Source organism: Amborella trichopoda, chromosome 3, assembly GCF_054954075.1.
Source record: "Amborella trichopoda isolate Santa Cruz 75 chromosome 3, AtrichopodaSantaCruz75HAP2 v2.0, whole genome shotgun sequence".
NCBI lineage: Eukaryota > Viridiplantae > Streptophyta > Magnoliopsida > Amborellales > Amborellaceae > Amborella > Amborella trichopoda.
This window is the reverse complement of record NC_142338.1, coordinates 53,557,497-53,580,959: the sequence shown is the minus strand read 5'-3', so window position 1 is coordinate 53,580,959 and position 23,463 is coordinate 53,557,497. Positions and strand designations below refer to the sequence as shown.

Genomic DNA, 23,463 nt, shown 5'->3' with positions numbered 1-23,463 from the left:
TGTCTCCCAACTAAGGGGATGACTTCCTGGCTTATCTGAGAAGACGAATGTATCGAGGAAACCATTAGGCATGTCTTTGAAGCCCCTCAGCGTAGAAGCCAAGGATTCGAATCACATTCACATGATTTATCCTGCCTATAGTGGTGACTTCATTGATGAATTCTGCACCAGACTCTTCTAACATCTTTACAGCAACTAGGCGTCTTGTCTTTGTTGTATACGCTACCGAAGCCACCCTGTCCTAATTTAGTGAGTCATTCTCTTGATGTCCCTGTATGAGTATCTTGTGGGCATCAGAGGATTTTTATACTTCTCTAAGAACCTTTCTACATTCAGGCCTTCTTTTCTCCATCTTCGCCGTCGGACATGGATCGTACATCGTCGAAGAGAATTGCTTATTGTTGCAACTAACATCAATAGTGCTACTGTTGCAACGGTTCCCACAATCATTATTCTGAGACCTACGTTGGATTTGCCTGAGCATGGTGCCAGTTGTCTAGAAGAATGTTAAGATTTCAATAAAACAAGAGGAAAGGGTAGGAGGAAAAAGAAAGAGCGGAGAAGGTGGAGGGGTGTATTGTACAGAAGATTACCTTTTGTAATGTGATGTTTGACAAAATAATAACAACCTGCGGGGTGGAGAAAACCGCTATTGAGTATTTTTATTATTTTGTAAAAAGATGTGAATATTGAATCGTTCGGTGTCTAGATATCTCTTAACCATTTATTCATATCACTTAAAATGTAGTACACGATTGGATATTAATGCATCTGAGTGAAAGAACAAATATATTTTATAAAAATTAAAAAAACCATCATAATAATATTTTATAAAAAATCCAATTAACAAAAAGATAATAAAAAATGCAACCATATTATCAGATTAAGTTATTAGAGAAAAAAAAACCATACATGCAAAAAGTTCAGATTTTATTGCATTAAAAAAGTTGAAGGTAAAATTGAAGAATACGAGTTTTTTCCACGAAAATTGTAAATTCATGAGATAAAATTAAATATAATTACAAAAAATTGAAAAAAATATTTATTCTCATATTGTACGTATCAAGAGCCTATATTCGTCAAAATTCCTAATTTTATTCCGCAAAATAATTACTCAGATTATCCTATAATGTATCAAATGTACTTTGGCCAAATCGATCACGAATCTTTGTGTGATCAAACAAATCAACCAAATGATTATGTGAAGAACTAGATTTTCTTCGAAACATACAAAGTTTGACACAAAATAGTTCTAAATCAAGTTCAAAATCATCGAATTGGCGGATGTTTCAACACAAAAAAAGCCTTATAAAAGTTCATATAAAAACTATGAAACGAAAAATCAATATCCGGATAGATTTAATTTGATCGAAATCGACTTGATTATCAGTTGGAACACCGTTACGCATTTCAGGATCAAAGTTTTGGGCAAAATCGACCTCAAATCTTTGTGTAATCAAACAAATCAACCCAATGATCGTATGAAGAATTAGATTTGCTTCTTGATACAAAATGGTTCTAAATCGAGCTCAAAATCAATGGATTTGTGGATTTTTCATAAACCCAAGAAAACTGCACTAAAAATCATCACCAGAAATTTCATATAATTTTTTTAAATTGCTAGATAATTGTTTTATAGCCAATGCAAATAAAATATCTGAAAAAAGCTCATAAAAAGTCATCCAAAGAGGAACCCATGACTTCAAAAGCCGTGACAAAGCCACAGTACACGGGCTCCACGATTCATCCGGATCTGGCGATTCCATCCGGCCCAATTTTCAAACCTTGATTTAGCATGCAAGCTATTTACCAAGAAATTGGTTCCATTAAACATCCCAAAATAAGAAAGGTCATAGACTTTGTTACAGTTAGGAACTAAAAAATTTGTCGATTTTGTCTATGGTAGTAGAAAAGCAACTGCTATAACCTGTGTGTCATCATCGTCCAATTATAGGGTAAATGGCTATTAGATAGAAGAAGGGGGCCCAACTTTACGTCCGTCCTGTCTCCATCACAATCCATTTATGAATTGGACGGAGTAAGAGCTTTATCAGCAGTGTACACATCCCTTTCCACTGTGAGATGTGAGAGATCGTAAGTACGCAGAAAAAGGGGTGACAGATTCCTCTCGAGTTCAAAAGGTAAAAGAGGTCACCTGGGGCGAGAAGTGGAAGAACAGAAATGGAGGGGAGGAAATATGAGGCGAAAAAGATCACTAAATTCTCTCACCTGTTTCTCTATCTACTTTTCTTCTCTGCAAATGCTTCCTTCGAGTCGTCTTTTTCTTTTTCTTCGTCTTCCACCAACATGCACACCAACAATTGGGCCGTCTTGGTTTGCACCTCCCGCTTCTGGTAAACCCATCTCTCTCTCTCTCTCTCTCTCTCTCTGGCGGCATTTCAATACGATCCTAGTTCTTTCTTGATTTTTCGTTGATTTTGATGTGGGATACTGCATTTCCAAGTTAATATGGTGGATTATGTAGCATTTTCATGTTTTTTTTTTCCATTTTAATTTTTATTTATCGCTTGATTTGGTCGAATTGATGAACAATTCATAAAGGGAAATCGCTTGGAAATGGGATCAGTTGTGCTTGATTGGGCACTAATAGAACAAAAGACGGATTTATGTGGAGGATGTTGCTTGAAAAAGTGGAGATTGAAATTCGATACTGAAGTTTTTTAACTGAAAAGCAATGGTAATGTACTCTGCATAATTTGTTAGTCTACATTGTTGGAATTTTTATCTATGTTTCTTAATCCATCAAAAAAAAGGATTGAAAACTGATGCTGTTTTGAAAATAGGAATTCCAGTTATTCAAGTCCTTAGTTTCCACCATTATGAGTGGATGGATGGGAGTATTAAGAAGGCCTTTGATAAATGATGCAAATTAATTTTTGTTTTTTTCTGGTTTTATTTTTTTTACATCAATAAATTTCTATAGGAGTCTGCTTATGCATTAGAACTACATGCTTAATTAATTTAGGTATTTTAAAATGGTCATTCACTGCCTTGCCTCCAAGTCATATTCTTGCTAGTTGCTCCTACAAGACTTCTAAGATCTACACACAAATTGGTATGAAACTAGAATACCTTTGTAAAGCTGAAGCAGCTCAAATACTATGTAGGAAGTCGTGATAATGATTTAATTTCACTATATTGTGAACATCAAATACAGATACGATAAGATGTACAGGGGTTTAGTTTAAAACAAGGACTTCAGTGGGGACTTGTTAGGATCTGGAGCCCGAGGCGGGAAACTCGGACTTGACTGAGTCTGTCAGATACTCTGCCTAATGCAAAGAGAAATGATAAAATATTGGGAACCAGATGGCCTCGACTGGTCCCCATGTTTTTTGGTTCCAGACCCGGCAGCCTGCTGAGTCCAAGTTACTCACGCTCTAACTAGCTGAGCATTGATTTACTGATTTGTAAATTTGAAATTCTATTGTACGATGCACACAATATACCTTGTTGAGGACATTGTTCGATTATATATTGTTCATGTTTCATCTTCCTAATAGCCTTGGTGTTTGACCTGAGATGGTGATTTTCTTCCAGGTTTAACTATAGGCATATGGCCAATACTCTTTCTTTGTACCGGTAAGAAAATCTTAACCATATTATTGGTTTTTTTTCATCGTAGATCCTATTAAATGATTTAATGAAGCCTTTCATTATTATCTAGTGAAAGTGTTGCATTATTATTGTTCACAGAACTGTGAAAAGGTTAGGCATACCCGATGAGAGGATAATACTTATGCTGGCAGATGATATGGCTTGCAATACTAGGAATAGTTATCCTGCGCAAGTTTTCAATAATGAGAATCATCAGCTGAATCTTTACGGTGACAATGTTGAGGTGAGTATTTTCACATATTGTATTTGGAAATTTTTTTTTAAAACTAGAGCATACTGGCCAATGTTTCTCAGTTATGGCCGACCAGAACCTTAACTTTGAAGTAATTGGATCCCTTCAGTAGCTTCATCTGATTCTGAACTACCATGAGCCACCATTGTTTTTAAAACCAAAAAGATATATATATTTTTTAATATAGAAGTGGGTACACAAGAAGGTGATGTTGAAATTTGGATTCACTTCTTTTCAATGTTTTTATGTCATACAGAGAACGTTAGTTTGTGTTCTATGATAATCAATTAATATATATTTTGTTTAATTATTATTCCTGAAAATGGATGGAACCTTGCACGTGGTCTGAAGGGTAACGTTCTGGTCTTACCCTAATAACGCCCTAACCATTTTAACAATTTAAGTAACATTTGTTTGAGGAGTTCTCCTACGGCACTAAGCCTCTAATTAGTTGGATCTTATCTTACCTGCCAAATCACCTATTCTTATTAATTCTTGAACACTTTGATGACACATGCTGCAGGTTGGTGCCTTATCAGTCTCCCACTTGTAGAGTATATTTTTCAGTAAAAGAAAAGAAATCTACTTGTTATTGATACTGCTACTACTATTACCATCTGCTTTTGTTGCTTCACGCTTGAATTGAAACCCATGAGCTGTATAGAGATATTACTATTGAGCATTATTACTAAAAGCCTAGAAACCATGGCACTGATCCCAACAAAAATAAGTTGTGTTGCCAGATAATGGGATCAATAGTCTTCATGCAATTGGTTTATCTGTTGCAGTTTTTCTGAACAGATATTTACTGTCATTTGCCATTGATGGAGCAGAATGGCGGAATAGAATTCGTGTTGCCAACCCCAAATAGTTGGGATAAGGCTTGGATGATGATGATGATATTTCCTGTGATTTGTTGGTTATTTAGGGGAAACACTTTGGGTTATGATAGTTAAATAATATGAAAATATATGGAAATAAAAAAAGAGATAAATTCTTAGATTTGCTCTGGACAATAACCATCAGTGACATTTGCTTCCCTTACAAATTTAAGTTGGCCACCATTTATAAGCAAATGACTTGCACCTGTAATTCATGTATCTTTCTATGAATTGTATTATGAGTTTATCCATTTTTTCTTGGTTGATGGACATTTTCCATTCATTATCTCTGTTCTATTAATTTCAGATTGATCGTCATGTATTTTAATTTGCAGGTAGACTATCGAGGCTACGAAGTAACTGTGGAGAACTTCTTACGTGTCTTGACAGGGCGCCACGAAACTGCTGTTCCAAGATCAAAGCGTCTTTTAAGTGATGAAGGAAGCCATATTCTTCTTTACATGACAGGGCATGGGGGAGATGAGTTTCTTAAATTTCAGGACTCAGAAGAGATTCAGAGTCAGGATTTGGCCGATGCAATAGAACAGATGAGAGAGAAGGGCAGGTATGAAGATATTGTTTCATATTTCCATGTGCCCCTCTTCCTGATTTAGTCACTTATGTTCTTTCTTCTGGAGGGGACTTTCATGCATTTACTGTAGAGTTTTTTATGGTCATATGGGAGATGACAACAGTAACAAGTTTTTTGTTAAGTAATGTTAGTTTTTGTTCTTATACTTTATAATATGTTTTTTTTGTTTTTGTGGGGCAGGCTCCTTATTGACATTTTGCTTGTATTTTAGATTCAAGGAGTTGTTGATAATGGTGGACACTTGTCAGGCTGCTACTCTCTTTTCTCGGGTATGATTCCTGTTCTTTTTCCTCTGTATGGTTACACATAAACTTCTTTCTATTTCAGAGAGAAGAAGCTTCCTTAGAGCTTGTTTTGCATCCAAAACTGTATTGCCACAGATTTGTAAGCTAATGATATGGATTTAGATTTGGATTTTTATTTGTTATTGTATACTTTGATGAGTTACATAATGACATTTCAGTCATAAAAATTTATCTTCTCAGTCAGTTGTTTACAGTTCTTGCACTTTTTTATTTTGGTATTTAGAAAAGATCTTGTTGAATTCTAACTAAAAGAAATCTGGCAGAAACTTCAACAGTTTTTAAATATTTTTCAAGTATACTTTCAAGAGGTTTCAATGATCCTTTTAGGTCCTTGCATTTCTCACTTTCATAATTTCTTCACATTCTCATGTTTTCTTTCTCATGGCCCTTATATTTCTCTTTCTAAGAATTTCTTCACATCCTCATGTTTTCTTTGCTTGATGTTTTAAAACTAATGGGATGATCCTCATTCCCTAGAATATGATCTGTTTTTGGCATCATAAAATGGATTTATGTTATAATATATAGTCTATGCTGGAAGAAGTAGTTTGAAGTTTCATATAAAAATGTCCTAGCAAATAAATGTGTCTTCAAGTAGGTTTTTATATATGCATATATATGGCAAAGTCGTAAAAACGCCTATAGGCGAAGTGCTACAGTGCTTCGCCCCCGTCACAAACATGCTATGTCTGTGACGGTTTTGAGTAAAAACCACCACGGACCTACGGTCCCCCCATATTTTTTGCTTCAAATTTGCATGAAAAAGATCCCGTCACGGACTTGCTATGTCCATGACATACTGCCCGGACCTTGCTATGTCCGTGACAGACCGCCACGGACATGCTAAATCCATGACAATCTTTAATCCACGTCTTCCGAAAAAATCGGACGACGCCAAGCCTATGGGCAAAAATACTGTTCATTTTCGCTCATAGGTGTTTTGTAGTCTCTTCCTATATATATATATATATATATATATATATATATATATATATATATATATATACGGTGTCAACTTTATACTATTGAAGTAAGGTGCACCTCCAAAATCCTCTAGAAGAGAGTGTTCCGATGCTGGAAAACCCTCCAATCGATCATCTCGACCTCAATATGGATGGATATGAAGAAAAAAAAGAAGAATTTCAAGTCTTAAAAATAGTGCATCTTATCACAAGTTATCTAGACAGTCTATTTTCTATATTTTCAAGTACTTGTAGATTGAACAAATCTACAAATACTTGAAATTTTTGAAATTTCAAATTTCATAGCTTGGGATACAAATAGATTTCAAGCCATCATAAGGTTTCTGACACTGGAACTATATCTCTAGACAAAATTTAGAGGTGCGCATTACTTCTATAGTATGAGGAGAGCACCTTATATAAACCTTACCCATGCCAGAACCTAATAACTGGTTGTACACTGCTTTGTATAAAATTTTGTGGGGGGAAAACAACTAAAACAACAAAAACACAAAAGAAAACCACTGAAACAGGAGGACGGGCTGCTTTTACAAAATTGCTGTGCTTTACTCAGGGTGGACTATGACAAGTATGTCTGCTACACTGTTAGCCTCATGCTGCGTGTGGTTGAAAGAGGTATGGGTGGCCCCACTCAGCCAGAAAGTTTCTTCAAAACTGGTCCAAGCGCCAGAGACACTGAGAGGAATGGTTCACCTAATTTATGGTATTTTCGAAATCTCCTTTAACTACTAGAGTGTGGCCCCACCTATGGTCAAACAGTGGTTCAGCCATAGTTGAGGTGCTGTGCCTACAGGACCTGAGAAAGATAGCAGGGTAGCACCACTGCTATCCTCTAACAATTCCCCCACACCCACTGCACCTGGGTTTCCAAAGGAGCACACATTAAAGTTCAACTTAGTACCCTGTTCTGGGAAGGTCCAATGGGAGGATCTACCAATTCAACCGTGAGAAGACCTAGAACTCAACAGAGCTGTAGCCTTTGAATAGTTTCCAAAATTTTGTCCATTCAATCACCTTGACTTGATATTATCCTTGACTGTGTCAAGTGACCTTCCTTTATTATTGGAAATTCTCCAATTGTGCTTGAGCCGTACATTCCAAAAGAGTGTAAAAGTGCTTCCCTAGTAGTAGGCTCTGTCTGGGGACATGGGGACAAGAGGTATGCCTGGAAGGCTGGAACAGCTGCTGAATGGTTTCGGGTGTCACCCACTCTTCCTCGAATAGTTGAAAGAGGAACCACCACAGGTGTGCCTCAAGGAGGCAACATAGTAATTGATGATCCACATTTTCTTCACTTTCCTTGCGCATGATACATCTACTGGGCAGTGGGAAATCATGTCTTTGGAGTTGATCCATTGTAATTTTGTAAGGACTTTTGTTAATGCTAACCAACTGAACAGTTGGACTTTTGGGGGAACTGGGGGTAACCATCTCCTTCTGGCCAGTGAAAAGGAGGCATTGTCACCTCTGATATGATTGTAGAAAGAAGACACTGTGCATAGTCCCAAAGATGTCAAGCACAATAGTTTGTCTCTGGCCACACCAGGCGTGCTGTAGGTTTGGAGGGGGACTAAGAGGTTCTCCAAATCAGCATCAACTTCATTGAGGTTGGTGATAACCTTTGGACCATAGGTTTTCCATAAACCATTAAATTCTAATATCATCTCCCCCTACATGTTTGTTTTTATACAACATCTCATTGATTGAACAAATAAATTTAAGTCACTGTAGCCGTAGCCTGATGTTTATTTATGTAATCTGCATGGATTTCAAAGCTGAACTATCATTTTCTCTACTCAGTTATTTGTCTTTGCTGCAGCTTTATTCTCCAGGTGTTTTAGCTATAGGGAGTAGTCTGAAGGGAGAAAATTCGTACTCCCATCACCTGGACTCTGATGTAAGCCAGAGGCTCTTTCTTCCCACGAAATTTCTGTATGAGTTTCTATTTTGGAAAAGTATACCATTATTCAGTCCCCCTGCGCAAGCGGGACCATAACTGGGTTACGGCCCTTATACCATTATTCAGTCCACTATGAGAAAACCATAGTCCCTTGGGCCATCAATGTGCAATGAAATATTGGATGTTGATGCAGAGAGAGTGGTGACCGACCATTATGTTTCTGTTTTGTTTTATTGGGTCCCATTCTCTCCATCATCATCCATCATTTTCAAGGTAGGCGATGACCTAATGGACTATAATATTTCTATGGACCATTATATTATAATATCATTTCTCTCTTATATATTGGCTTATATTATTTACTTACTATTGTCAATGAGGGCTGCGGGTTGAGATTCTATGTGAATTTATTGCATGGAGTTGTCATTACTTTCCGTGGCTCACACCATGTTCCATTCAGGTTGGTGTTTCTGTTGTGGACCGGTTCACTTTCTACACGCTTGCATTTTTTGAGAGGCTAAATATGTATGACAATGCCTCGCTGAGCAGGTAGAGTTTAAAATTTGAGGTCATTTGGATCTAATTAACTTTTGCAGTAACTGCAAGAAGCATTGCTATTGGTTGAGGCATGCACCATGCATAAATGTTTTAGTGGCAAAAATAATGAACATCATGGCATAAATTTTGGCATCTGTGAAAGTTGCTGTGAATCTCTATATTCTCTTATCTACTAAAATTGCAGTTCTGGTATGCCTTCTCTGTCCAATCTAGGCACTCAGCAAATTGAGCAATTTGCAGTTATTCATTACTTTTATGATTCAATTTATGAACTTCAATTTGTTTTTTTGTTTCTTCCACAGCCTTTTCAATTCTTACAACCCAAATTTATTGATGTCAACTGCATACTATCGAATGGATCTATATAAACGTCCCCTGGACCAGGTACAGACCTCTTTCCATCTCCTTGTGTTCATAAAACACCAACCAGATGCCCAATTGTAGTTGCTGGGTTAATGGAGTATAAACTACTCCGACCCCTAATGGAAGAGTATTTCTGGAAAGATTTAGTGATATATTTTTCTGGAATCTCAAGCATGGAATTTGAGATTAGTGTGTCTTACATTCATAGGTACCTGTCACAAACTTCTTTGGTTCAGTCATGGAAATGACCCACGTAGACTCTGCCTATCATGCCTTCTCGGGTAAGACAAAGTATGAAACACCCCATATTCAGATGCCATCCTCAGACCAATCTACTGATCAAGCTGAGCAACAAGAGCTGAGAACCTCTGATGCCTCTATTGAAACAAAATACTCCGTTAAAGAGGTAAGTTACTGTTGCTTTTGCTTAATGGTTTTTTGATGGGAAACTTGGTTTCTGTTTCTTCATCTTGGGTGTTCATTGTTTGTTTCATGGGGAGGTCAGTTACTGTTTCTTTCTATATATGGTTTTCTTTGATGGGTGGTTAGTTTCTATTCCTGAAATTTGGGTGTCTTATTAAAGGCTTAGCCTATCATTTGCCTGATTCTTGGGTGGTTATAACTGGTCAAATATATGCAGGTTAAACCAGGTAACAATCACTTAATGGGGCAGTGGAAGGCTTTGTTGGACATGGTAGAGGATACGGATGCATTTGTGAATTACGGATTGCTTGCCATGGCATTGGTGGCTGTCATCTCTTCTTGGGTTTTGAGTTAGCAAGGCATCCTGTACTTTCCATGCATGCAGGAGTGAGATGGGGAGTAACAAACTGTTATCTGGAAATGACCTGCCCCAAGTCTTGACCTTCACGCCTTTCAATTCTCATTGTTTCCTTGAATATATTTTTCGGTAATGAGAGAATTTCCAGGCTTGTGCTATCGATTCAACTCAGAATGTTAACGGCACGAATGTTTGTACCGCCTGACCCTATCAAACAGTTCTTTAATTTTGTTGTAGTTTATGTCGTTCTTTAGAACTGATAGTGACAAAATTAATGGAAAATGAGGATAACATTGTATAACATATCAGTTTTTTCGATAATGTTACAGATTTTATGAACTGGTCAAATTTCCATCACTGAACTTTTTGGTGATTACTTTTGCTTATCCGAAAACATGGGCGTTTTGGTTGGACAGGAAGTCCCGCGAACTCTAATAATTTCTCGATGATGCCAGGCTTCCTCCAAAAACCCTCAGTGGTTCATAAAATCTTTGAGAAATGGATGAATAAAAATGCAAAAAATCTTTACAATTTAATCATGGATGTGAACCGTATTTTGCACCATGGATATGTATTGACGATTGCTTGGCTAACTAGATGCGGGGAGACGTGCAAGGGGACGTAGGTTATGAGTATAGTCTAAGGAATGATAAATCGTGATGGAGTGAGGCCCACAATTAGATTCTCTTCTGGTGGGTCCCATTTTCTTCATGAGTGTTCTTGTTAATGGACGATGACGGAGCTACTGACTCCGGTTATCTCTTAATCTTATGAATCTTATGATTACAGTGTACTTTCTGAAAAAAGCTTATATAAGGTATCAATGTTATATACCATTGAAGCACGGTGCACCTCAAAAATCCTCTTGGAAAGGTTGTTGCAACGTAAAAAAAAAACTCTGAAATTGATTATCTCGACCTTGAAATATATGAATACCGGAAAAAAAAGATTTCTAGTCATGAAAATATTGCATCTTGTAACAAAGTATCAAGACCACCCATTTCTAAATTTCACAATTAGGGATGAAGTTAGATTTTTACGCCATTGTAAGAGTATCAGACACTGCAATTGCATCTTTTTTAACAAAATTTAAAGGTGCCTCACTCAGATTGTTTAAGTTAGACAACTTATATAAACCACACTCGTACTTTCTCTAAATTTAAGTCCAATTGTGTCCAATCCATGTACAAGCCCTGAAATGGAATACAGTGGATCCAATGCTTTGAAACATTGATCACTGGGACATTCTTTCTTGCATAGGAGAAGCTCTATGATTTTCTAAAATGCATGAATTTATCAAATTAATCCTACTTGGGAGTTGAAATTTTTTTACAATCAACGTGTAATTTAGCGATTCAATATACAACTCTACTCTCACGGCTAGTTGCGTGATTATCTGCATTTTTTGAAATGACATTTCTTACAAAGAGAGTTTCTTCTTCACCTTGCAAAGGCTTCTAGCCTCATTTGTTACAAAGAGGTGTCTTTAACAAGGCATAGGCGTCTCCCCAATTTCCTCTGGGTAGACACTTCGAGTTGTTTTACTCCCATATTTTTCAATTAATTCAGTTCTTACAGACCAAAAACTCAGGGTGGCCCATTGGCTCAGTGATCTGCCTCGTATGGGAGAAAGGTAGGATATACAATGACATACTATGGCAAGTGGCACAACAAAGCTGTATATCCACCATCTGTTCCCTCACACAGATGGCCGGTGATTAACTATGCCAGGGCGAATGTCCCAATGGACTCCGCACCAGTTAATCTGCAACCTTCCATCATTAGGAATGGCGATGGATTCAGCCTTGGAGTACCACATGACCCAGGCCCTCAGGACTTTGAGGCCTTTAGGACTGCAAGATGACAAGCAAAACTAGGGGGTGGGGTCTTTCATTTTCATTCACAAAAATGACAGGAGAAAGGATTTACATTTTTCTACATACATTTCTTTTCTTTTTTTTGAATGTACAAGACCGTTCAATATCTACATATTAAAAACTTAAGAACACTGTCGCAACCAAATCTATCCCCTGTTGCAGTCAGTTATGGCAGAACAACCACTCCCCTCCTGGCATTCTCCAATGGTACCAATCGTTCCACCCATTGGCAAGAGTATTTGAAGTGAAACAACAAAATTTGTATGCAAAAGCCATAACCAATGGACAAAAACAAAATTGTAGAAAAAAACCCAGGGCTCATATATATGTGAGGATTTTTTTGGACCTGTCAATAAAACAATTCAAGAAATGAGTACAGCAATATGGTATCAAATCGCAGATATATGTAAATTCGGTAAACAACGATTCTATCAGGAATGAAAATGTCCATAAAAACTTAAGAAAGCATAAGGCAATTTTCCAAATAAATAAGAGCAACTTGGTCCTCCTCCAAGGGCTTGAAATTTTTCTATCAGTGTTTGATAATACAGGTTCAAAAACCATCATGCAAGTTTTTTACATGGTCCAACTAAGTTCTACGGAGTTTGAGATTACAGAGAATGCCCAGAAAACCTTCGAAACTTCAGATAATTAAAATGGGTGCAGTTGGCATACGGATGCATCCGAGCTGTAGAGGTAAGGTGCACCTTCAAATTTTATCATGGTATATAATTTTGATGTAAAATGTTTTTAGGATTATCTCAAAATCTATTTTTAAATCTAATTATAAAATTTTAAATTTAAAAAATGGTTAAAATCAAGTAGATCAATAAACATATGAAAATCTTGAAAATGGACGGTGTAGATAATATGTTCTAAAATGCACTATTTTTAAGACTTAAAATCTTTTTATTTTTCATGGTCATACATCTCGATGTTGAGATGATCAATCAAAGGGTTTTTCAACATTAAAACTACCTTTTCCGATGGATTTTTGAGGTGCATCTGTAGTTCTACAGTATAAAGTTGCATCCTTATATAAACTTTTTCCAATTAAAATTTAAAGACTACGTAAGAATCAGTACAATCCGAATAACACTGACAAGAAAGGAAGTTATACCTGAGCAAACTCATGCAGGTCCAATCCCAGTTGAGAGAGAAGCACACCAGGAATAATCTTCACCTGAGACAAAAGAAAAAGAACGGACATGTAAAAAGCAAATGGAAGATGAGAAATACAGGTGGAGTCATGTTAACGCCTAGAACATACTAATACCGACCTCTTATACAAAGCCTTCACCATCTCTCTCAATGAAGCATTTTCAAAGAAGTCATCATCACAGTCATTGACATCAACCTCATCCATCTGGAATGCCTGATCATCATGAAGCCCACTCCACTCAAACCATACTTTTGAGATCAGCTCCTTACGTAAGGCGGCATAGTGGTCGTCTTTTTCAGCAGAATCATTAGAAACCAACCTATATGTATAGACTTTCTTCTTCTGGCCCGGTCTAAACGCTCGACTCACTGCTTGTCGAGTCACTGAGGGGTTCAAATGTACATCCAAAATTATAACCCTATTTGCACCAACTAGAGATATTCCCTCTCCACAAGCCTTGATCGAACCAAACAGGACCCTAGCATCTGGAGAATTATTGAATTTCTCCATACATTCTTCCCGCTCTTCAAGACCCGAGTCACCAGAAATCTGAAATATTTCCCTTCCTGGGAGCCACCGCTTTCGGGTAATAACCAATCTCTCTAAGAATATCAGAGGAAGGCGGTACTGGCTGAAAACCAAAAGCTTTTCACCAGTAGCTTCACTCTGAGATAATATATTGAGAACAAATTTGGTTTTCACCCCATCATCCACATTCAAATTACTTATAATTTCATCTAGTGCTTTATTAAAATCAGCACTAATACCTCCTTTGTTTGAGGCAGCAGCTGCCTTTGATAACTCCTCCAATGAAGGATGCATACAAACAGCACAACTAACAACTCTTCTCTTGAATTCTCCCTTTGTTTCAAGCTTCTGAAGTCCATTGATTGCATCTTTTTGCCTTGGACTTAGCTCCAGCATAACAGTGAAGTCTATAAGTCCAGGTAGCTCATCCAAGAAATCACCCTTATAGTAATGGAGAACCTTTCCGGTTAACTCCCTCAAATCCTGCAAAACCCTTGTTCTCGCACCCATATCCTCACTTTGCAATGTATCCTCAATCAAGTCACAAAAATTCTTGTCCACCTGAGCTTTGAACTTCCTCTTGGAGCCCCCTGACAGTGGGACCCTACTCAAGAGACGCTTAACTATGGCTCGAGAATTCACAGTTTTCAGGTAGTTTGGTCTCACAAGGTCCAAGATATTGAAAACTTCCTGAACATGGTTCTGAAAAAGTGTTCCTGATAAAACCACCTTTCTAGGGGTCTGCACTTTGGATAGAGAGTGGAGAATATCGGTTTCACTATTCCTTGGCGTGTGGCCTTCGTCGAGGATTAGAAGACCTGGAACCTTGAGCAGTATATCTTGACAAGCAGTGTTTAATGTGTTTTCTTTGTCATCACACACAATGCTCGCAAATTGCTTATACCCCAAGAACAAAATACTCTTCTCATCCTGCCACATTCTGAGAACTTCTAATTGAGCAGAACGAGCTTCTGACTTGCTCGAAGAATACATGTCAAAGAGGGGTATGTTCTCGACCTGCCACTTCTTGAATTCTTTCAACCAAGTATGAAGAATGCCTTTTGGGAGCACTATTAATGGCCGGGCTTCGGGATATTTTGCCAAGAAGCTTTGTAAGAAACTGATAATTAAAAAAGTTTTTCCAGACCCTGGGGCATGAGCAAGAATGCATCCACCTGGTTTATCGGTCAGGAGGTTCTTTCTCAAGAAATTGAATCCCTCGATTTGATGGGGCTTCATCTCATTCATGTGCCTTGGATGGATGGAGATTACATCCCCTGTTAGGTCTAACTCGAAATCTCTAAGTCTGGGAAGTTCAGTGCTTTGAGTTTTCTCGGTGATGCCCTTTGGTTTTTGAGAGTCAAGAATTGGGAGTCTTGTACTCTTTGAACTCTGAGAAAAACCATAGGAAAAGATAATTTAGTCTGTTAATGGAAAGCATTGAAACATGATAAGAAGCCCAACTCCAGCAAGCACACAAGCAGTTGAAAGAGCAGCAATAACTGTTCCACACTGATTATAATGTTAAGGATTCTTAACAAGAAAAAATGTCCACCCAGATATGCATACACCACAGTGGAGATTTACTGCACTTTCCGGCAGCTATAGTAAATATCCACATCATGATGTGTACATACACACATTCCTGCTATAATGAAATAGTCCAAATGAAAACGTCCTAGGATTTGTTTTGCAAGAGGGCGGCTACACCAGAGGCGTTTTGACCGGAATTTCCAGCAAGCGTACTTTTCGATACATGAGTCAAAGAGACTTGAAGCATGTTCATGTCGGTTTGTTTAAGATACATATTCAAGAGACCTGAAGCATGTTCATGTCAATAAATCTAAACTCAGCTACTGAAAGGACAATGAAATATCTTATTCAGGCCGTGACATACCTTCCCCCACTGAAAGTCAAATATCGTTTCTATCCTTTTCTGAACCACACCACAAAATTGGCAAACATATCCCAAGTCATCTTCCAAAGTACAAGAGTGATTGCATTCGCCTTTTTCCTCACTAACTTCAGCATTCTCTGAAGTGGTATTCTGCCCAAAAGACATAACAGATTAATCTCCATGACCATGATAAAATGATAACCAACATGACAAACTTGATGAAAAAAGATGAGGTCTCGAAAATCACAGCTAATAAATCCATCAATGCCTCATTGCAACAATCCCCCATAAGTATAGGACTACAATCAGGCCACTATGGCATGACAATAGAGCCTATAACTTGTGGCTCACTGTGTTTTCTTTGATAAGTAAAATACTAACAGATATTATTTAAGGCAAACCAAAGCTTCAAACGATCCATAGAATCTATAAAAGGTAATCACAGAATAACCATGCAGTCAAATTACCACTGCAGAAGAAGAACTCCCATTCAATATATATGGTTTAAAGCAATCATTGTAAGGATTATCCCCATGTGCACAAAATATAGAAGCTAGGAAATTCTTGTGAGAAGGGAAGCTAGAGTTTGCAACAACTCATAAATATGCAGGAATCACATTTCTAATGTAAGCCCCGAATCATAATGTAAAAGTTCTTAGACATTATTTTTCTAGGCCTGTAATATACGAGGCTTGAGATCAACTCCAATCTCAGGTTTTCATTCGGTTAGAAACAATTGAAGGTTTTGGATGCCTGCCTAGAAATTGTAGATGATTTCAGCTGCGGCCTTCAGAACGTGTGGATCCATGAGCATAACTTAGGGAAGCTACTGTGCTATTCTTGTGCTATTCTTGGACTGATATCAGGCATGCATTGCAATGTCCTCTTTGAAAGTAATATTAGAGGCATAAATAATTCATTAAAAGGAAAAGAAAAACTACAAAAAACTACAACAGAGGCAAAACCCATGCCTATGAAGAAACAGCCCCAAACACATTTGTTAAGCTGAACTGCCCAAAGATTGGGTATAACAGAAGCTCGACAATCCACAATTTATTGGGAATTGGAAAATGTCTGCCTAACTACATAGCATTTTTTCATTTTCTCGTAAGCAAATGCAATTCCAGAGAAAAGAAAAAAGAACAATATCACTATGCAATGCCATATATTTTAATGCAACTCCATTCAATATGGAATGGAAGAATGGGGCTCTTCCACTCTATGGTTTAGACTGAAGCAACCAGCTACTAAACTTGACTGAAGCAAAGACATTTCCAATTTGTAAGCACAAACTACTTTACATATAATTCACTAATGAAAAAGACAGTGAAAAAGGTAAATATTATAAACCACAGTGAAGAAAACAAGGAAGCCTAGTTAAGTGTTCCTTTGGATTGGGATTTCATGACCATTTTCACTGGATAACAAGAAAATTACAACAAATAATTGGGAAAAGGCTCTAATGATGATGATAATGAACAAGAAAATTACAATAGCAAATGCAACGCTCCTAGTCACACAACAATCATTAAAAAAGCAACAAAAAAGAAATATGACTGTGCATTCCGACCACCAAAATGAAGGCAGCATTCGATCTCATAGAGATTTTCTCACACAGAAAAAAAAATAAACAATCGTCAAAATACCTTTGAACACTCCAAAGCCAATGTCATTTCCTTCCAAATGTCAGCATGTTCATCGGCTTCTTCAGCATCCTGACCATCTTCATCATGACCCATGAAAGCATCATCTCCAAACTTACTCTCTGTATGATCACTTTTTTCCTGCTGAACGGATATCAATTTTTATATGGATAATACTTGAAACAATAGATAATAAAAGATATTCCACCTACTACCAGGAGAGACTGCACAAATGGTTGACTAACTCACTGGATCATCTTGAGTTTCCCTAGAGAACAACTGCGCCTTTTCTGACTGTCCTAGGCACTGTTGATGGTATTTAATTTCATGATTGAGAGCCCAAAATGAAACCTGCGCTTGTGGATTACCATCACACCCCTCTTCATCATCAGAAAGAAGAATAACATCTTTGGCTAACGCACGATCTTGCCCACCACGTCCCTCGTTAGGAATAACAACAACATTGTCAGCACCAAATTGGAGTAATCTAGGAGATATAGGAAGGCCACTTTGATGGGTCCCTAGATGAGGAGATGTCTGGTTCAGCTCCTTAGCCTTTACATGAGCAAATACATTTTGATCGTGAAGTTTCTTCTGGGGACTTCCAATGGCATTATAAATTTCTCTCAATTTTTCCTTCAAATTCATGGATTGAATAGAAACTTCTTTGAGTTCTTCAGTCACACTTCCATATTTGCTATCTTTTACACCTCCTAACAAATTGGCAAAGGCAAATGGATCAGATAGATCAGAATTTCCTTTGGCATATCTGTGAGGTCGCACAAATTTGTACTGTGGGTAAGACAGTAGAAACTGAGTGTCACCATTATAGTCTTCATCTTCAGTGGATGTCCTCATCTTTTTACTTGGTCTAGAGCAACCCTCTGGTTTGTATAAAAAATATGAGTACTAAGGAATATGCAGGTATTAAGGGAAGCAACCAAATGAACAGGCAAAAACTAAACCATGAGAAGAAAAACTTGTACTGTATCCCACAAAGCCAAATGGCTACAATCGACGAATCAGCAAAGAAGACCTTGGATTTTACTGCATAGACAACCATTTAAATTGCAACTTGAGCAAATACTTGTACAATCAGAGCTAGAAATTGAATAGAAAATCTGAGAACTCAACAATCAGTGAGCAAAGAAGAATAAAAATAGCCCTCCTAAGCTCCAAGTAATAGTGGATCCATAAAGATATTTAGAACATCTGACAGGCATTTTTGGATGTATAGGACTAAATTGTTATCCCAAGGGATTACTTTCATTCTCCTTTGCTGTTCCAGTTTGTTGATTCTTGAAAGGAATGCTAGATGTAGAAACAAATATTGGTTTTGGATTCATTCACAGTTTCACACCCCCCTACAACACACACATGGAAAATATATATGCACAAGTAAACCCACAGGCAGAGAGACATGCACACCCCTACACCCACACTGAACCACCCAGACACACACATAAACACCAACCTCTATTTTAACATAATATCAATCGAAACACAAACACTATTTCATGCACTACTCTATATATATTAGCAAACTAACATGCAGTACTCTACATATATTAGCAAAGTAACCACACCTTTCATCAAAATTGCATCACATAAAAGTCCTATACAAATTTGTGAGTCTAATTAATGAGAGGATACATCAATGCAAGAGCCACTTAAAAGAAGATCACATGCTTAATCAACAATTGAGGTCCAGATTAACGTCTATTTGACAGTCTAGGGGATACTGCATCAGGGATTAGATATCCAGCATTATTGAGAATTCCTATTAATCCCAATATCCAAGAGATTGATTGTCTCCGAAGGTTAAGGGCCAGGGTGACATGGTGCCCTAATTTCATAGAGATCTTCGAGATCATGAAATGGACGAGTTTGCAATATTCTTGGATGAGTTGAAAGATGTTTAGTGCCGATCCAAGGGGTAGAGAGGGAGGGTACGGAGTTGGGAAAATTGAGATTATTTACTGCTAGAACATTTTACAAGATTCTATCAGGTGATGACAGCCATTTATATAAAGCTCTCCCCCCCCCATGTTTTAGCTTTCAGATGGTTGCCATGCTGCCGGAGTATTATGAAAGGTGATAGCCTTCAAAGACGGGATAAGGAGATGCCCACTATGCCTGTTTTATGCCAAGCTGCAGACGAAACAGCAAGCCACCTTCTTGTTCATTGTAGGTATGCATGACCATATGGGCATATATCACATGCAGTGGGTGACCCAGCTTCTATAGAAGACATCATGGGAGGTATGTCTCCACGGCAACACCTAGGGGCCGGGTGCTTTGGCAGTGGAGCACTATGGCCATTATTTGGTGCATTTGGAAAGAGCAAATAGTCATATTGTTAGGGATCAAAGATGCACGAATTGGTCCTAAAGGAGAGGATTGGGAATATGGTGATCTCATAGGACTTTGCTTCGACTAGAATTTCAAGGTTCAATGCCATTGATTAGGTCAAGGACTGAAAGACTTTGGCCTTTTCACATCCACCATTGCTTAACTCCCAAGGCAGCTTGGGCTACTCCAGTGGAGGGTTCTATGAAGAAAATTTTTGATGGATTTTCACAGGGTAATTCGGCACAAGTAGCTATCGCCGGGATCTCAGAGATGAAGAAGGTAGGACGCTTAAAAGCTGTTCAGGTCTATTGGGGATACATGGTTCTACATTGATAGAGGCCCATGCATTGCTTACAGGTCTACGGATCTGTCCCTTGCATTTAAGAAGTTGATTAGTAGTAGAAGGGAATTTTCTCAATGTCATATGATGGGACCATAAAGAATTATCTATTCTGTGAAGGTTGACTATGAAATTTTTTGGAGATCTTTGACATTTGTGACACCCAGCATGCAAATTTTATTTATATTCTTGGGGAAATGCAGGGGTTCTTCGAGAATGACTCGATGTCGACACACTGTTAATGTTAGAATTCTGAGATGCTATCTTTACATCTCTTGACTTTTTCTTTCTTGTTTTCAATTCGTTGTACTTCTATTTAGTAAATGACCTTTTTTTGTTAATGAATAAAAATAATGATAATAATAATTCAGAATCAGAGAGCATCACTGACAAGGTAATAAGAAGAATCCTTTAAAATGTGGAATAAATTCTCCCAGTAAAGAGAGGCAAAAAGACCATTTTACCTTTAAAACAAGAACAAATTGGAGCTTTATTTAACAATTCGAAGTTGCATTCCTATCTCCATGAAACAGTAACCAACACATTTATTTTCATGATGAGGGATACAAGAACATTGTGATGTAATTTTTTGTCACCGTACTTTATCAACAAGGGTTGACAAATACTATAGGACACCAAAAGTAATACATGCAAGTAAAAAGTATTGCACAATCCTGTACTTCATCAAAAGAAATGCATGCAAGTAAAAAGTATTGCACATGTGCTAAGAGAAGGCAATCAAAATCCAAGAAGTTCATGGTATCGAACACGACCATCAGTTATAGAACATACAATCCAACCAGAAAAGAATTACATACGTTTTAAACTGAGCAGACCAAAGTTCTCAAAAGGTGTACTAGGTGTGGAAGGTTCTCCAAATTCGTCAACCCCCATTGCGTCATGCAGCATCTCCTTCACAGCAAGCGACTGCAGATTGAAAATATGGGAGGATAACTTTCATCAATAACATGCCACGAATCATCATTCGAAAAAAGTTATTGATGAGAACATGAAAAATTATTCTGAAGGTTCAGCAAATTTCATGCCCTCTAATGCTGCATACAAAAATTTCACTAAATTAAAGGCTTAACGACAATGTTATTTCCATAGTGCTACAAAATAGTTCTGAAACAAGAATATAAGTCCTTGAAATAACACATAAATCATAGCTAGACTAAGAAAGACAATTACCAAATTCACACCTCATGCATACTTTTTTGGCCCCATTTGTAACAATTTATACTATCTGTAATAATCTATTAAGAACAGTTAGTTAAAATGGAGGAAAATATCATACATGAATTACCACATTGTATGGAATCTCATTTTTTGCTTCCACAACCCAGATTGCTGAGGTGGACTGTTGTTTCTTGACTTTGTTTAAGGATCTATAAGGAATCAGATGGATGATCAATTAGATATGCGTTTCCTACAAATCAACAACTAGCATGGAGCAATGCAAAAAGAAATGAACAACCCTATATCTATCTTCGCATAATATTCGATCATGGTGACCTAAAACACATTTCGAGTGATCATGCTCTGTTCCTGCAAATGCCCCTCCCAATAGCTGGACAACTAGAACATCATCGCCATTGTTGTCATCATAATCATCATCATCAATATATTTGATTTCTCCATGTGCCCCCAAAATTTGCTGGCAGAAACCCATGCATAAATGAACCCCTTTAAACAATGAAATTTACTAAGAGAAAATGTATCTACATCGAACAAAATGAACCTCTCTCTCTCTCTCTCACACACACACACACTGAGTAAGAACAATCCAAAGTACTTGTTTTTAAAGGTAAATAAAAAAATTTATTTACCGCAAATCCCCTTTTCAAAAACCAGGAAAATTTTGTGTTTCAAAACTTGCTAGCGAAACCCATAAAGTACCAGTTCTGCAAGCTACAAAATGTTCAATTTCTCCACTTCTAGCTCTCAACTGCTGCTTATAAAACTGAGAAAAATAAAATGGCGTCCAATTTCGCTGGCTAAAACAAACCTATTCGCAGATACTAAATCTTCAAACAAGAGTGTTCAATAACCATTTAAAGGAACAACAAACCTAGAACAAGGTCTCTCTCTCTCTGAGCAAGAATCAGCCAAATGAAAACTAAGCCTAGAAGAAACCTAAAATAGAATGCTTCAGGGAAATGCAAAAGGAATACTTACAGGGAAACTCTTGTACTTCATTCGAGTTTCTCTCTCCGACGAGAGCAGCGCGGGGTTCTGGGAAGGGAAAGAGTGGAAGCAGAAAGGGTAGGTTGTAGGCGCACTAACGAGCACAGGAGAGAGGGGACGAGCCTAAGAAAGCGTACAGGTAAGCTCTCCCTCTCCGGCTTTCGAAAGGCAAGGGTGCGCACGGTCGACTCCGACGCGCCATACTCATCAAAGTAAAAGATTAGTTATAGGAAAGGGCACTTTGGGATATAGAAGCTAGAATTGAGGTGCCTTTGCGGCCAAGCCCGCGTATGTAGAAATGGGGCCTCTTAATAAATCTATTTTTTAAATCGATTTTAAGACTTAATTTTTGAGGATACGTAATCTTTAATATGGAGATCATGAATATGAAAAAAATTAAAATTAAAATTTTAAAATTAAAAAAATAATTTTTGTAAAAAAACATTTGGACCGTTAGTTTCCATTGTTTTTAGATGGAACACCTACTCGCATCCATCTTTAAGATGGATGCTTTACACTTTCTGGACAGCATATTTAGAAATGCAGTCGCCCGAATGAAACAATTTTTTTATTAAAATATTTCAAAACAATTAAAAAGTTGTTTTGATGCTGAAAAAATATCTATTTGATCATCTCGATATTGATATATGGAGAAAAAAATAGATTTTTCAAGTCCTAAAAATAATACATCGTGTGACACATTATCTGAACTGTCCATTTTTTGAGATTTTCATGTATTTGTAGATCCGTTTGATTCGAACTATTTTAAAAGTTTAAAATTTTATAATTAGAACTTAAAATATATTCTCACACCATCCCAAGATATTTTGACACAAAAATTGCATCTCATGACAAAGTATAGAGGTACACTATACTTTCATTATTTAAGGTTGCAACCTTATGTAAACCAAGGCTTTAGTTATTCAATTTTTAAACTATTTATTAAATTTCAAAACTCCTTTCATAATACACTTCATGATGACCTGAAATAATTGAAAATAGATAAAATATTAAATACTTGGTGAGCTAAATGCATTTAGAAAAAGTTTATATAAAGTGTTCACCTTATATCATAGAAATAAGGTGCACCTAAAAAACCTATCGGAAAAGGTTGTTTTATTGCAAAAAAAGTACTTCAATTGATCATCTTGACCACGATATATATAGATATAAAAGGAAAAAAAAATTAAAGTTTTTAAAAATAATACATTTCGATAATATTATCTAGCCTGCCATTGGCAAG

At 37.2% G+C, this 23,463-nt stretch overlaps 2 protein-coding genes across 35 annotated transcripts; one reads left to right on the top strand and one right to left on the bottom strand.

Annotated features, from left to right (window-relative positions):
* Positions 1-2,167: 2,167 nt before the first annotated feature.
* Positions 2,168-10,582, top strand: LOC18429330 (Peptidase C13 family). 3 transcript variants are annotated; one of them, XM_020664563.2, is made up of 11 exons: positions 2,168-2,354; positions 2,563-2,698; positions 3,562-3,603; positions 3,718-3,862; positions 5,088-5,317; positions 5,556-5,613; positions 8,452-8,529; positions 8,993-9,081; positions 9,393-9,474; positions 9,662-9,859; positions 10,094-10,582. In XM_020664563.2, exons 3-11 carry the CDS (start codon positions 3,578-3,580, stop codon positions 10,229-10,231), a joined length of 1,044 nt encoding a protein of 347 aa, XP_020520222.1. In that variant the 5' UTR covers positions 2,168-2,354; positions 2,563-2,698; positions 3,562-3,577; the 3' UTR covers positions 10,232-10,582. The 3 variants fall into 3 exon arrangements, with proteins under 3 accessions (XP_020520222.1, XP_011621556.1, XP_088717473.1); XM_011623254.3 differs by lacking the exon at positions 2,563-2,698; XM_088861347.1 differs by lacking the exons at positions 2,563-2,698; positions 8,452-8,529; positions 8,993-9,081; ... (1 more) ...; positions 9,662-9,859; positions 10,094-10,582 and adding an exon at positions 7,186-7,335.
* A 1,576-nt stretch (positions 10,583-12,158) lies between these two features.
* Positions 12,159-22,442, bottom strand: LOC18429329 (protein CHROMATIN REMODELING 35). Of its 32 annotated transcripts, none has more exons than XM_020664328.2 (11): positions 22,212-22,424; positions 21,511-21,690; positions 21,331-21,421; positions 20,852-20,960; positions 18,166-18,225; positions 17,591-18,054; positions 17,345-17,485; positions 15,699-15,848; positions 13,392-15,193; positions 13,232-13,294; positions 12,159-12,457 (listed from the first exon to the last, which is right to left on the bottom strand). In XM_020664328.2, exons 2-10 carry the CDS (start codon positions 21,540-21,542, stop codon positions 13,291-13,293), a joined length of 2,853 nt encoding a protein of 950 aa, XP_020519987.1. In that variant the 5' UTR covers positions 21,543-21,690; positions 22,212-22,424; the 3' UTR covers positions 12,159-12,457; positions 13,232-13,290. The 32 variants fall into 32 exon arrangements, with proteins under 32 accessions (XP_020519987.1, XP_088717454.1, XP_088717455.1 ...); XM_088861328.1 differs by having other exon boundaries at positions 21,549-21,690; positions 22,212-22,422; XM_088861329.1 differs by having other exon boundaries at positions 17,345-17,482; positions 21,549-21,690; positions 22,212-22,422.
* Between the last annotated feature and the right edge of the window lie 1,021 nt (positions 22,443-23,463).